This window comes from Lynx canadensis, chromosome A2 (assembly GCF_007474595.2).
Source record: "Lynx canadensis isolate LIC74 chromosome A2, mLynCan4.pri.v2, whole genome shotgun sequence".
In the NCBI taxonomy this organism is placed as follows: domain Eukaryota; kingdom Metazoa; phylum Chordata; class Mammalia; order Carnivora; family Felidae; genus Lynx; species Lynx canadensis.
In genome coordinates, this window is record NC_044304.2 from 119,116,060 (window position 1) to 119,131,967 (window position 15,908).

The 15,908-nt window shown below is 43.5% G+C and overlaps 1 protein-coding gene across 2 annotated transcripts in view; it reads right to left on the reverse strand.

Annotated features, from left to right (window-relative positions):
* JAZF1 (JAZF zinc finger 1) overlaps positions 1-15,908 on the reverse strand; it is a 348,258-nt gene that overhangs the window by 36,431 nt on the left and 295,919 nt on the right. For both annotated transcript variants that reach the window (XM_030308157.2, XM_030308155.1), the window contains one exon: positions 13,556-13,752. In XM_030308157.2, the coding sequence (XP_030164017.1) occupies positions 13,556-13,752 (197 nt within the window). The remainder of the gene's footprint in view (positions 1-13,555; positions 13,753-15,908) is intronic.

The window sequence follows — 15,908 nt, forward strand, 5'->3', positions numbered from 1 at the left end:
CTGCGCCACCCAAGCGCCCCTCTGGTTTATTTTTGAAACGATTTTTAAAATCCCAATTTTTGCATCTGCAGTTACTTCATAATTTTATGGTTTTAGTTTCCCAAAGGGGCTTATTCCTCTCCCAGGGGGGAAAAAAACAACAAAAAAACAAAACCCCAAACCCACAAACCCTTCTAGGCTGAGGTGGCATTGTCCACAGGTCATGCAAGGAACCCATCTAGCTTGTCACAACCAACTCCAGGCCCCTTGGGCAGTTCACGCACAACTGAGGTGCAACATTTTCATTTTATGCTTTTAACAGTTAATGATTTGTCAGGTTTTGTTAGTCTCGAGAAAATAATTTCTTTTAGGTGCAACGTAGCCTATTCTAAATCACACACGCGTATATTACTGAAGCCAAGTGGCTTTACTCGAACAATGTTTTCAAAGACTATTTCTTGGTAATGGCAGTGAAATACTGTTCACGGCACCTGCGTGTTCTACCAGAATGAACTTGATCGAGTTGAATTTTCGGGAGACTTTCAACACAATAATGGTCTAGAGCTTTATTTTAGAGAGTAGCCACCCCGGGCGGTGGTGAGGGGGCCTGTTGAAGACACAGGGTCATAACTGTGTCCCCAAACCATCATCCAAAGTTGCGTGACTGACAGCAGTCTTTGTCATTGTTAGTGCACCCGAGGTTAGCCTAAATAACACCACATGGTTCTGCCTGGTGGCCAGAAACTAGCCAACAGCAGCCAGTGGAAAAGCATGTTGCGGTCCTTTCCACCGCTGAGTTTAAGAGTCAATGCAGGGGCGCCTGGGTGGCTCAGTCGGTTGAGCGTCCGACTTCAGCTCAGGTCACGATCTCACGGTTCGTGAGTTCGAGCCCCGCGTCGGGCTCTGGGCTGACGGCTCAGAGCCTGGAGCCTGTTTCCGATTCTGTGTCTCCTCTCTCTCTGCCCCTCCCCCATTCATGCTCTGTCTCTGTCTCAAAAATAAATAAACATTAAAAAAAAAATTAAAAAAAAAAGTCAATGCAACTGCTTTCCAATCAAGCTTTGTGACTGAAATTTTAACTACGCAGTTACATAGCCTGTGACATATCTCACACAGAAAACGCCTTTTTCGCTATTTGCTACAAGGGAAATCTGCTTTACACGTGTTTTTAAAAAAATTATTTGGTATTCCTTGTTATTCTGGTAAGTCTGAAAAAAAAAATGTATCAATTTAGAAACTAAAAACTCCCCCCAGACCCAGGTTGTAAAGAGACATCTTAGCTAGTAGACAATGGCAGGTACTGTCTAGCTACTTTATCTATTTTAGTCAAAGTTATTCGACAGGAAGAAAAGCGAGTTCTTTCAGAGCGACTTGCTCTCGGGCCTGGCACCATCTGGAACACCTTGGCTGCCCTTTTTTGCCGTTAGGGAAAAAAAAAAAATAATAATAATAATAATAATTGGGTACCTGCATAGAGACATAGCACGTCATGGCATTGTTAAATCTCAGATTCCTACACAGCTGTCCCCCAACCAACTTTACTTTCTCGGGGGTCATTTTGTTTTGTTTTGTTTTTTTTAAGAGTATGAAACACGTCTACGACCTGATAAGATCAAGCCAACTCGTGGCTGCTCTGATGGATATAAATTAACACCAGCAACCAGGTTCCCGAGGAGGAACTAAGTTAACTCTGGTGGCAAGGTGCTAGAAACCTCTCCATCCCCGGCACCGGAGAGGCTCCAGCCGCCTGACGTTTCTCCCTTCCTGTCAAATACCACTCCCTTCTTAGTGCATTTCCAAGACGTGCGCAGAGAGATACTGTACCTCGGTTGTCCTTTCAGCAGGAACACATTAGCTTAAAGCGTTCCCATTTTCCTGCCGAGTCTGTCTGTAATGCTGTGCCGTTGGATGTGCCTGGGGATCATTTTAGTCTGAAAAACCGGACCCACATGGAAAAGACATTAAAACAAGTTTGCTGCCGTGATACCCACGAAGATGAAAGGGCCTCTCTGATTTTCATATGCTGTGTTTCAGATGGGAGGGAAAAAAAAAACGGTTCTTTGGAAACGCAGGCATTTGGCCGGGCGACAAATTCATCAGGTGTTAAATCCCCATCACCTTCGCGGTAGAGGCGCACCTCGTGTCTGTTTGTTTATTCGTGTTTCCAGTGGAATCTGCACCGTTTTCCCGGCTTACAATACATTGCTCTCTTTAGCATTCGTATTTTGGTTCTGGTACTTGCTTCCAAAGGAAAATTACTGAGACGTGTGCACTGATGGGTGTTGGCATACAAGTGAGCTCTGGATCTTGGCTTGAAGAGATTGCATTCTTTCTGGGGGGCTAAGGGGGGGGTGTGGGCAGCAGAGTCGTAATGTGTGCCCTTTAAGACAACTTTATCTTGTGATCTTTCCCGATATTTTTTTGGCCGGCGCAGAGACCCCTGCTGGGACAAAGAAAAAGCAACACTGACAGGGAGCCAAAGCCTCGCCGCGAACGGTTTCTAGCACGAGGTGAAACAGGGCTGTCAAGACTTTTAAGATGTCTTGTGGGAATTCTTAACAGTGGACATATTATTTTTATTGGGTTTGATTAAACAACGCAGTTCATAGCAGAGATGACATTGAGATGTATAACTAAACGGGCAGGGTTCAGCAGGGCATTGCTAGAATGGTAGGCCTCAAAAATGGCTTCTTTAGCGAGCGTGAGTTACAGGTACCTTCTGTCGCCGCGAATAGCACATCTGAAGGTAAGCAAGCTGCCACTGAGTCGCTGCCCATGATAGAAACCGGGTGTCTTTAGAGGCAAAGATTGTTTTATTTGACCACGCTATTGATTTCCTCACGGTGCCTAAGAAAGTTGAAGATAAGGGATTCCACTTACTGTCCATCTTCAACGGAGAGGAAATTCCAGAGATTTTCGCACTCAAAGGACCACATGTATTTACTTCCCTTGTTCTTCAACGGATTGTTTACAGCAGAGGAAACCACTATTTGCTCGCTCAAGGAGGGGGTGGAAATTGTGGGGTCTTGCCTCCTCACTTCTGCCCGGGCCCCAAGTCGTCTAACGGAGGCAAACACCCGGTGCAACGCACAGATCTCGAGCGTGTAACTGGTAAGTGGGATAAACGTACGCCTCTGTGTAACCAACATCTCAATCAAGACATGGAATAGGTCTTGATTCTAGAAAGTTCCAGAGGTCCAGAAAGTTCTCTTGTGCGTACACCCCTCTCTCCACTCTCCTGGGGTCAAATACTGTTCTGATTTCTGTCACCGCAAACCGGTTTGCTTGTGCTTGAATTTCCTGTGTACGTCTTCGTGTCTGCCTCCTCGCACCCGGTGTCATGGTTTTGAGATTCACCCCCGTTTTTTGGCGAAACATTACTTTGTTCCTTTATATGGCTAAGTGGTATTCTACTGTATGGACAGATCACAATTTGTTTATCCATTTACCTATAAGTGAATTAAAAGTTTGGGGCTACCGTGAATAAAGCCGCTCTGTACATCCTTGTACTTGTCTTTGGTGGACATGTTTCCATTCCCCTTGGGCAAATTCCTAGAGTGGGATTGCCCGGCCAACACCGTTTTGGTTCTGGAGCCCGGAAGAAGCCCTGTGATCTCTGCAGGTCTGGCCCTCCTCAGCCGGTGGAGAGGCAGTGACATCTGACGCTCTCTCCCCTCAGAGCAGCTTCGAGGATGTTCTCTGCCCTTCATGGGAACAAGGGCAGGGAGTTTCCAACATGCTCTTGTCAAAATTCATGTGGTCCTAAAGGCTTTGGGATGACCTTTATGTGGCCCTATGACCTAGACATATCTTATCAGTGAAATGTTTAGACCTTCCACATCTTAAAAGGCACTGAAAATGTAAAAGAACCTCAAAGAAGGTGGGGCCGAGGGATGCCCGTTGCCTCTGGCTGCAACGGTGGTTGGGCCTATGCAGGCATATCGGGCATATCGTTCAACAAGAAAGGGCACAGAGCTCAATAATGAATGTGTGCATCTGTTAGAAACATCCAATATTCCATTTTTTTAGTGCTTTGAATTTCCACAATTAAAAGGGTTATTATTACTTCACTTACTAAAATAACAAAACAAGGGGTGGCTGGGTGGCTTAGTTGGTTAAGCATCTGACTTCGGCTCAGGTCATGATCTCATGGTTTGTGGGTTCGAGCCCCACATTGAGCTCTGTGCCGACAGCTCGGAGCCGGGAGCCTGCTTCGGATTCTGCGTCTCCCTCTCTCTCTCTGCCCCTCCCCTGCTTGCGCTCTCTCTCTCTCAAAAATAAACATTAAAATAAAAAAAAAAATAAGATATGAAAATCTGTAAACCTGCTAACTCTTTGCTCCTGCCATCCTTGGTTATAAGATGGTTTATCTCAAATGCTCCTGTGTTAATACCATATCGGGTCATTTTGGTCTCCAGATAGGACCCCCGCACCCCTTCCTTGAGAAAACGCGCCCATGGCCAGAGCAGGTCATTAGCAAATACCACCTGTAATGCACATTCCTGGAACCAGCCTTTTCTGAGGTTACTGCAGACCAAAAATAAACACACACAGGCAGTCCTGGCCGGGGCCGGCAAAATACTGTCTGCCCGAGAAGGCAGGGTTCAGTTAAGAGCAGAGAGTGTTTTCTTTGTTTTGAACATGCCATGCAGCCACTTCGAGGAGCCCTAACCCACCTGCCAGCGTCCGCCATTCCCACCATAGACAGCCAACAGTTCCTGAACACATTGGGCTTGTTTACCGGGGCAGAGCGTCTTGCTGCCGAGGAGGGCACTTCCAAAGCCAATGTCCTTTCTAAACCGGTGGCTTAAATAGAGTGTTCACACAAGTGGTTCTCTCCGACCCTGTCTCTGTGTCATTAATCTTCCCAGTGAGGTGGGCATTGCCTCCAACGTGCAGACCCGGAAATGGAGAAGCGAGAAAGTTTAAGGCCAACTCTGTCTCGAGCAGCAGAACCAAAATCTGAATTTCAGATCCGCCTGACGGCCTGAGGCTCTCACCCCTTTACTTCCACGTTCCCTGAGGTTTCAAAAGCGACCCAGAGAACCCCAGATACACTATGATGTGTTTTGTCAACATACCCAAGTCTGATTACGAATTCCCCAAGCTGACATTCCAGAATGATCATGGGAGTATAAAACTGTCTGCCCCAAATCGCTTTCCCGCTGATCTCACCTTATTCCAGCTCCTTCGGACTTTACATTTGACTTACAATATCTAAGACATTTTGTGGGTGTGACTACACAGCTCAGAACTGTGCTAAAACAGCACAGAGGGACTGACGCCATGTTTCTCTCTTGTCTTGGTCACTCCTGAGAATTTAGGGCATCTGCGGTTAAGTCATGTTCATTATGTGTCCGTCCTGCATGTGTACAACTGGCTTCTACTAAAAGATGGAAGTTCTAATCCACTAGGGCTATGGCGTATGCTTTTCTGTATCCACAATGCCTGGCACAGCACTTATAAAAAACCAGATACTTAGTAAATTATGTCAAATGAAAAGATGCCCAATCCACGGGGTGCCTGGGTGGCTCAGTTGGTTAGGCGTCTGACTTCGGCTGAGGTCATGACCTCGTGGTTCGTGACTTTGAGCCCCACTTTGGGCTCTCTGACAGCGTGAAGCCCACTTCGGATCCTCTGTCCTGCTCTCTCTCTCCCCCACTTGCTTTCTGTCTCAAAAATAAACATTAAAGAAAAAAAAATAAAAGAAAGAAAAGATGCCCAATCCTAGTGCCATGGAAAACAGTGGCTATGCCATTTGGGAACCCCACTTGAACTTGGGCAAGTTATCACTGAAGTGAGGCTCAATTTCTTTTGCCCTTAAATTGGGGTGAATTTGTCCTTATTCCTTTAAGGAATAATTCCTTTATTCCTTATAAGGAATTTGTCCTTAAATTGGGGTGAATTTCTTTTGTCCTTAAATTGGCCCTTAATCATGGTGAATATGAATGCTTTTGTGCACCATAAAATGGTATAAAGATATAACCCATTATTATTATTACAGATCACCATTGATTTGATGGCTTTCTTCCAGTCAAGAAAGAGTTTTGTTTAGGAACGTTTCTTATTGAGCTGTGGAGTTCTAGAAGAATAATGAAATACTTCTTCATTGTTGCCATCCTTACTCTTCCAACACTTTGAAGGGCAAGAGGAGATTCAAAACAAGGGAAGGGAAGCAGAATTAGCGTAAGATTGGGCCATGACCCTCAGGAAGCAGGATAAAGGTTTTACAAGTCAATCAGAAAAGAAGATGAAAGAACAATTAGACCAAAGTAGTACATAAACAAACAAGCAAAGCAGCCATGGGCCAGGAAAGGGTGTGTTAGTGACCCTGAACATAATGCAAGCCAGATAATACGGCAACATCTTGTCATTCTCCAGCAACAAGACAGCACTTGTATATGAAAGGGAAATGTGAATCGAGGCCATTTTCTTTCTTTCTTTTTTTTTAAATTTTTTTTAAGGTTCATTTATTTTGGAAGGAGAGAGAGAGAGAGAGACAGCGTGTGGGTGGGGGAGGGGCAGAGAGACAGAGGCAGACACAGAATCTGAAGCAGGCCCCAGACTCTGAGCTGTCAGCACAGAGCCTGATGTAGGGCTCGAACTCATGAACCGTGAGATCATGACCTGAGCTGAAGTCACAGGCTTAACCGACTGAGCCACCCAGGTGCCCCAAGGCCATTTTCTTAATAGGAAGATTTGGGGCAATGTTTCTTAGGCACTGTCTAGATATTCAACTCTTTAGGGCAGAGCCTGTCTATGAGAAAAAGCCACTCATGTGGCTTCAGGAATCCATAAATAGGCCACGAAGTTCAGTCATGCTGAAATATTTCGCGTTGCTTTTCTCATTTTCCACCATTAAGCAGAATAGATTTCTTTCTTTGAGGTTTTTCTTTCTATTTCATCCTCTTCCTTGGATGGGCAGGGGGAGGTATGTTAGTTTAGACCTCACCTTAGTCATCTCAGAGGTTTTCTGTCTCTCTTAAGCCTACTTCAGTTTATTTTGTCTTCCCAAAACGGCAGGCGTGGGGAGAGTTACCTCGAAGCCATTTATTTATTTTTTTTCAAGATTTTATTTTTAAGGAATCTCCACACCCAACTTGAGGCTCGAACTTACAACCCAGAGACCAAGAATCCCATGCTCCACTGACTGAACAGCGAGGCGCCCCCACCTCAGCTCCATTTAAGTAGTTTCTAAATGTCAAGCAAAATTTTATTAGTTGTACAAGTCTATGTTGTAATTCCCATCCTTAGAGAAAAATTAGTACTTTCTTAAAAGATCTGTTGTGTATCAGTAACTCCTGGAAGTTTAAAAATCTCATAGTTTGAATAACTTATTGCAAAAGCCACAAAGGAATGTTAAGGATCTACTGTAAGGCCATACAGCAGGAGACACAGGAATATAAAGTGAAATAACACAACATAAAAACTCAAATTAGGCATTAATACACATAATCTGTGACTTCACAATCATTTTAGGGAGCCTAAAGAAGAAAACAAAAAAAAAAAATGGGTTTAATTTCCATGGGCGCCTTTCACTGGTTTAATATTTGCATTCTGGCTCCCCTTTCCTGAGTGGGCCAAAATATATATATAAATATTTTCCAGGAGAGACTATGCAATGCTATTATAACCAGAAATCCAGCCAACTCGTTCTGTGGCTTCTCCCTCCATTAAGACATAAGCGAGCATCTGTTCAGTCCCATTGGACCCATCTCTGGAGTTCTATCAAGTAGACTACAGTAACCTTTCTCCAGGCAAGGTGGAAATATGTTAACCCAAGCGAGAAAACACGCGGCTGACAACTAGACAGATCACATTTTAAAAAGTAGTTTCCCTGGGAATGCAGGCTGGTGCAGCCACTGTGGAAAACAGTTCCTCAAAAAACTAAAAATAGAACTACCCTACGACCGAGCAATTGCACTCCTAGGTATTTATCCACGGGATACAGGTGTGCTGTTTCGAAGGGACACATGCACCCCCATGTTTATAGCAGCACTATCGACAATGGCCAAAGTAGGGAAAGAGCCCGAATGTCCATCGATGGATGAATGGATGAAGAAGTGGTACGTATATACAGTGGAGTATTACTCAGCAATCACAAAGAATGAAATCTTGCCATTTGCAACTACGTGGATGGAACTGGAGGGTATTATGCTAAGTGAAATGAGTCAGTCAGAGAAAGACAAAAATCATATGACTTCACTCATATGAGGACTTTAAAATACAGAACAGATGAACATAGGGAAGGGAAGCAAAAATAATATAAAAACAGGGAGGGGGACAAAACATAAGAGACTCTTAAATATGGAGAACAAACAGAGGGTTGCTGGAGGCGTTGTGGGAGGGGGGATGGGCTAAATGGGCAAGGGGCATTAAGGAATCTACTCCTGAAATCATTGTTGCACTATATGCTAACTAATTTGGATGTAAATTTTAAAAAATAAAAAATAAAACAAGTTAGAAAAAAAAAAAAAAGTAGTTTCCCAACTTGGGCTATAGGTTAGAATTATCTAGTTTGGGAGAGCTTTTAAAAATGCCCAGTGTCCGAGCTGCACCCACCAACTGAATCAGAGTTTCAGGGATGGAACCCAGGCAAAAAGTGGTTTAAAAATCCTTGAGGTTGGGGCACTTCGCTGGCTCAGTGGGTAGAATAATGTGACCCTTGATCTTGGGGTAGTGAGTTTGAGCCCCATGTGTAGTGTAGAGTTTATTTAAGATTAAAATAATAATAATAATAATAATAATAATAATAATAATAATAATAAATAAAAATCTTCCAAGTGATTTTGATTTCAGCCTGATGGAGAATCACTGTTTTAAGAGATTCAGTGGGAGGGGTACCTGGGTGGCTCAATTGGTCATGATCTCACGGTTCATGAGTTCAAGCCCCACGTCGGGTTCTGTGCTGACAGCTCAGAGCCTGGAGTCTGCTTCAGATTCTGTGTCTCCCTCTCTCTCTGCCCCTTACCTGCTCATGATCTGTCTCTCTCTCTCAAAAATAAATACACATTAAAAAAAAAAAAACCAAACAATTTCAATTAAAAAAAAAAAGGAGATTCAGTGGGTAAATATGGGGGTGCTGGGGAGGGGAGAAATTACTTTCTTAACGAATCTATAGACACTGATATAACCAATACAATCTGCAAAAGCCAACCCAGGCCTTTTCTACGGGATGATCTCACTCCTTCTCCCAGAAAAGATAATTAAATTAATTTGAAGAAAAGAAAATTCACTAAACTCTTTTTTAGGGGGGGAAGGAGCCATCCGTAATTCTGTCCAGATCTTCCGGTTATATGCACTGAACAGTTGTTTTAGTTATAAAAGTAAAACGGACTCAACTTAGTAAATGGAAAAAAAAAAAAAAGAAAGAAGAAAATACCACCCATTTTCCTGTCATATTAAGGTAACCACAGTTAAGTTTTTTTTTGGAGTAAAAAAATAAAATTGGGACCATGCACATATGGTTTTGTAATCCAATAATGTGAAAACCTTTCCTTGTCATTACACAGTCCCCCACAACACTGCTGTGAATGACTGCCGAGCAGTCCATTGTTTGAAACGGCCATTATTTATTGGTGACTGATGTTTGCTTTAGGTTTATTCACGGACACAATTAGGACCATGATCCCTCCGACACGAAGTATGATTAACCTGATAACTACCGAAAGGATAAACCATTGGTATAACACGTAAACAGGTGGTGGGTGGGGTGGGAGGGTCTTGATAGGTAGCATTTGCCGATTTGATCCGTGTAAATACTCCCACCATGGCCAATTTCAAGGTCGTCCTTCTACCAACTGGTTTGCCCCCTGAACATGGAACAATTGGCTCTCTGGAATCAGCTCCGACTCATCCTTCAAGAAAACCCTGGCTGAACTAAACTGGCCAGTTCTCCAGTTGTGACATGTTGTTTGAATGGTACAGTGGAAGTTCTGTGGATGAAGGTGAGCCGTAATTACAGTTATCTTAACACTCTGTTGTATTTTGGTTTTGGAGCTGTCAGGTTGGTAACTGGGGCAGCTAGATGGCTGAAGGTCTAATAAGAGTTCTCTAAAAGGTCTTAATATGGAAAGTGCTAGTACACTGGAAAGACCACCTTTTTTTTGAATAGACAGACATGGGGCTTTGCGAAGTTAACCTTATCATGCGTCTATGTGTTTAATCTGTATATGGGAATGATAATGTTGTCTCAATAGAGGTGGTGTTGGGATTAAAAACCTCATTCATAGGGCTGCCTGAGTGGCTCAGTCGGTTAAGCATCTGACTTCGGCTCAGGTCATGATTTCACTGTTCGTGGGTTTAAGCCCGCATCGGGCTCTGTGCTGATGGCTCCCTCTCTCTCTGCCCCTCCCCCACTCGTGCTCTGTCTCTCTCAGAAATAAACAGTAAAAAAAACAACCTCATGCATAAAGTATATAGTAAGCATATAATACAGTCAACACTCTATAAATGTTAGTTGTCTTTCCCCCTTAGTGATCATACTCTAGATGTTCTTCTATGACAGTATGAATTCTGTTGACACTTTATTTGCAGGGAATTTAATTAAGTTGATCTTTAAATTATATATCTTTATGATTTAAACCAGAGATTGGCAAACTATGACCCGTGGGCCAAATCTGTTTTTTTTAATAAAGGTTTTACAGAAACGTTCAGTTTTAAAGGAACACACCATGTCCATTCATTTATGGAGTTCTCTAGCTCAATGGCAGAACTGAGTAACTGAAACAGAGACCCCGTGGCCTACAAAGCAGGAAATATTTACTATCTGGTCCTTTACAGAAAAGGTTTGCTACACCCGTGATTTAAACCATTCTAACCTTTCCTTAACTGAATACTTTCTTTTTCATAATATGCATCTATATTTAAAGAAAACAAAACAGAGAGAAAATGAAAAAGATGAGGAAAGAAAATTTTCCTAGGATTTAGAAACTGCAAAATAAATATTAGGTCCAAGAGCACCGGAGAAATACTTGAAACTGTAGGATGAAGCTCAGCTCTAATTCAGTCAAGACGGTATAGTTAAAAGAATATTTTATAAGTGAGATTTTTCTACAAGGGGATTATTACTCCTGGACCTGGAATACACCTTGAATGTATATGGAACTTGGAAGAGTGAATTTAGGAGGCAGAAACTTGGAATATTATTTATAACTTGGCCATGAAAGTGAACGAAACCACATTAGTCAGGCAACACAAGCTGATCTCTCTAACTACAGGTAAAATAACATTTCAAACGTTGAAAAATGTACACATTCAAAACTGTACAGGGTAGGGGTTTAAGCAACCATTTCCCCTAATTTTTGATGTTTACACGGAATGTTCTTCAAGCAGCAAATAAGTTACCAGTGATTGTGACAGACTGAACATGACACGTCTTTACCACGACATAAATTAATTCTCTCAGTGGGAAATTGTTAAAATAGGCAAGCTGTCAGAAAGATTTCTTTATGTCTGAAGGAAAGGAAATGATTCCATTTCTTCCAAACATTCTTACATGAACAATAATAAACTCTCACTTTTAAACTGCCTATTTTCATGGGGTCCTACGGCACTGGTTACTAATTGGGGCAGTCATGGTTATCTGCTGTTGGCCACGAATCAGTCCACATGAAGTCAGGTATAAAACACTCTCCGGTATAAAACTGCCCCCATAATTCATGTTATAAATGAATAAATATTCATAGAAACACCCAAAAAAGAGGATCGCAGAATTACACTACGCTCTCATAGCATTCCTTAGATTTACACAAAGATCCTGGCAAGTAAATCTTCACAGAGTAAAATATGGTGGCTTATCTAAAGAACGGAAATAGGGTGGCTTATTAAAGAAATGGGCAAGTACCCAACACATATGAGTGACCCTGACTCTGTTCCTGAAGCAACGAGTTGAAAACTCCAGACCACAGAGATGAACATTTATTGGATGCCGGGTGTATACGTAGGCTCTCACATTTAACACACACATACCTATATAATGGGTATTATTAGTGATCTGTAAAGGGAGACGTACAGGTGGGAACTCTGATGGGTCCGCCTCAAATGCCCTAACTTTGAAATGCTTAATCCTGACAGGACACAGCGTATCTGTTAGCCATGAGCGCCCCAAAACTGCCCTTACAAAGGAGGTCCCATGACCAGAGTCAACTAAGCTTGGGAAACTTACTAAATCTTTCCCTTGGAGAAGAACAATATATATTAAAGCCCCACATTAAAGAAATCAGTCTGCTTTGGTTTAACCCATCAACTTCCCCCATCTTGTTAGGAAATGCCTTTCTTCCCGCTACTATTTCGTGAAAGTCAATATTCTGAAACACACTTTGAGAAATAGCACTGTAGTCCCCTCCCTTGCTGGGAGATCGCCGAAAGAGAAATCCACAAACTGTGAGAGAAAATAAACATTTTTACCCACAGTCAAGGGGGTGATGCTACAGAGATGACGGTGTGATTCCAGGTGGCTTCTCTTTGCTCTTAGGATCAACCCATGGTGCCCTGGCTCCTGTCCAAAGCCCCGGCCTATTTCAGTACCTGGGACCTGCCAGGCTCCTCCTCATAGAACTTCTGTAGAAGGTTGTTCCCTGGCTGGACGTTCCACTTGAGTCCTATTTATCTTTCAGGGGAAGCGTTTTCTCCATTTCTGTCTGGGTGCCCTCCTATCACTGAGTTCTATATAGCACTTGTCATGGTTACAATGTTCCATTTATTTAACGCCTGCCTAAACTCCCACTGTGGAGAAGGAGGAGGGAAATATATCGCATGGCGATCCCAGGACGCCCTCTGGTCTGCCCCGCCTCCAGGCAGAAGGGCAGTCTGGGAAAGAAGTTAAAGTCAGGGAAGACACACTCAGAAGCCCAGTGGTCACAGGTCCAAATTCCATCCTGCGATTTAGCTTTATTCACTAATGAAGTGGATTTTGATCTCTCCTTGGGTGCCTGTTCTACTTTTCCAGTTGCTTCTACTTTTGGGAGGGGAAGACAAGAGTGTGCTTCCTCACCGCCTACAACGCCCACATCTCCCACTAGGGCCCAACTGCCTTCAGGACGCGGATGAGGTCTCCTTTAGCTCGCTACTTATAGCCCAGTGTCTGGCACGTACGAGGCACTCTGATTGGTTTTGTTTTTTTACATTTATTATGGAAAATGTTTAAAATAAGCAAAAATAGGGAGAATCGTATAACGAACCCCTGGGTAGTCATCAGCCGATGCCAACAGTAATCAACGTATGGCCATCTTGTCTCATTTACTCTTCCACCTGACCGAAGCCAATCCAAGACACTGTGTCACCTCATACGTCGCAAATGGTAAAGGCTTGAAAACGTATCTATAGAACCATTATCACCTATATACTCCCAGTAATTCATAAATTATTTCTTCAGCAATAAACAGAAGACTAAATCAACAAACTCCACGGAGACCAGTAAAGGGTCAAAGACGGGGGTGGCTCTGAATCATCATCTGTCCCCGGCCCCCTCCCGCCCCCCCAGCACATCAGACCTCAATGCGCACACACACACTCCACATGCTCTTCCCCAGTAACTCCAACCCCGCCCCCAAGATGGCAGGGCCAAGCCACTCACCCGTTGGGGTGCTGCTGCGGAACGAAGAGGAGGGGGTGATGGGCGGGGTCACAGGAGGGGTAAGGCTTCCACTGCTGTGGCGTGGTGGAGTGGACACATTCCCTCGAGACACCGAGCTGGACAAGGTCAGCGAGAGCTTCGGCTGAATCTTCTTCTTCAGGGACTCCTGCTCTCGGCGGGCAGCATCTGTCATGAATCTGAAGCAACAATGGAGGGTGAGCAGCTAGGACCATTTATGGAGCGTGAGGAATGAGGACGGTTACCCGGAGTTGGACAGACGCCCCACCCTGGGAAAGGGGCCCGTTCATAGGTCTCGAATCTCAGAGACTCACGACAGATTCCCTTCTCCTACACGACGGAATGATCTCTAGCTCAGCGTCTTCAGGTTCCTCACAGGGGGGCCCTGTTTCTTCCTGAGGCAAACCCTCCTTGTGGGAAACGTGTACACACAGACTGTGTCTGTACTCAGGGCAGTGCCTTTGGTGGCAAGACTTCCTCTCTCTTGGAAGGTCCTCTCTTGTCTTTCAACTCATAGAAAGCCCACCCATTCTCACAGTTCCCCAACCTTCCCAGGGGGAAAGGGCTTCCTTCATCTGTAGATTGGTAGAATTTACTGTTCATGGCACTTCACTGCCACCTCCCATCTATGACCCCCTGAAAATGGATTCTTTTTTTTGGTCTTACTCCAGTTCCTCATACTGTTATTTGGGGTTTGAAAGTTGTCTTGGCAGACGGAAGGTCTTGTCTCCCTAACCGTTAGCTGAAAGGAAAGGACACCCGTCCCCACAGATCGCTGCCAGCACACCACCAAGTCAATCTCAGTCAACAGAGTGAGTAAATCTGCCCAAGCAGATTCACGAAGAAGGGAAGAGAGCAGTACAAGGAGGAAGATCACAGCTGAAGACCTGTTTATATTGTGATTTTATTACTCATAAAGGGAAAGGTGACTTTTCCTGATCATTTCACTTTGGAAACGTCAAAGTTATCCCTTCAACCCCTCTCTATTACGTTAGTAATATTCAAACTTCGTTCTTTTCTCACTGTATAACATTTCATAAGTTCATGTAATACGAGATTCAAAACAATCTACGAAATGGTATCTGTCGCTTAAAGAGCAAACTATTTTTTGGATTATACATTTTTTTTTTTAAGTATAGGCTCCATGCCCAATGTGGGTCTTGAACTCATGACCCTGAGATTAAGAGTTGCATACTCTACTGACTGAGCCAGCCAGGTGCCAGGAAACTTTTTTTTGTATTACCCGCAGGTGGGGCTTTGTCAACTGCATTTTTTAAAATTGTGGCAGAGGGGCACCTGGGTGGCTCAGTCCGTTAAGTGGCCGACTTCAGCTCAGGTCATGATCTCGCAGACGTGAGTTCGAGCCCCGCGTCGGGCTCTGTGCTGACAGCTCAGAGCCTGGAGCCTGTTTCAGATTCTGTGTCTCCCTCTTTCTGACCCTCCCTCGTTCATGCTCTGTCTCTCTCTGTCTCAAAAATAAATAAACGTTAAAAAATTAAAAAAATATAATAAAATAAAATAAAATTGCGGCAGAAAGCCTAGTGCGTAGAACGCATGAAAGCTTTTAGGCAATAAAATAGGCACCTATGCCCGCTGCCTTGGCCAAGAGGACCTAACCATGCCTCTCAAGTCCTCCCTGTACCCCACCCCCATCATTACGTTCCATTTTAATACAATTCATCATTAATTAATTCCATTGTACTTAAACACAGTGTTAATTACCCAACACATTTCACATTCTGTCTACAAAATTTCTTAGTATCTGCCTTCATTACACTAGGGAGTTTTGGAAGTCAACAGATAGTCCCCATGCCTGGTTAAAAAGCTTTAAACACTCAATGAAACAATATTACAGTATTGTTACAACGTCTTACAATGTCTACTTTTGCACTTGGAACATGCATGGCTCATTTCTTGAACGGCCTCTGCAACACAATAAAGATATATACTAAACCAGATATTTATGACGATCTGAACGGTAATAAAGCTAAATGCTTTGCCTTGAGCTCTTTGGTTTTGTGCTACAAGATGGCAATGGTTTAAAAAGAAATGAAGGACAATGCAAAACAGAATTGTTTGTGCCTGGTATCCAGTACTCATTTACTTTCAGATGCCAAAGTTGGCTCTATTGTTCTTAAAACTGCTTCCCCACCCTCCTCAGAAACCTCTAGTCAAAATACGGACTCTCAAAATATGGCAACTACTCAAAATAAGGAAAAAGAACAAGTGCTTTCCTCTATTATTCTAAGTAGAATTACTAAGTGGCACAGCACCAAGCTTCTCGAATGGGGGTTCACGGTATGCCCGGGAGCGGGCACAACCACGGGACGGACAT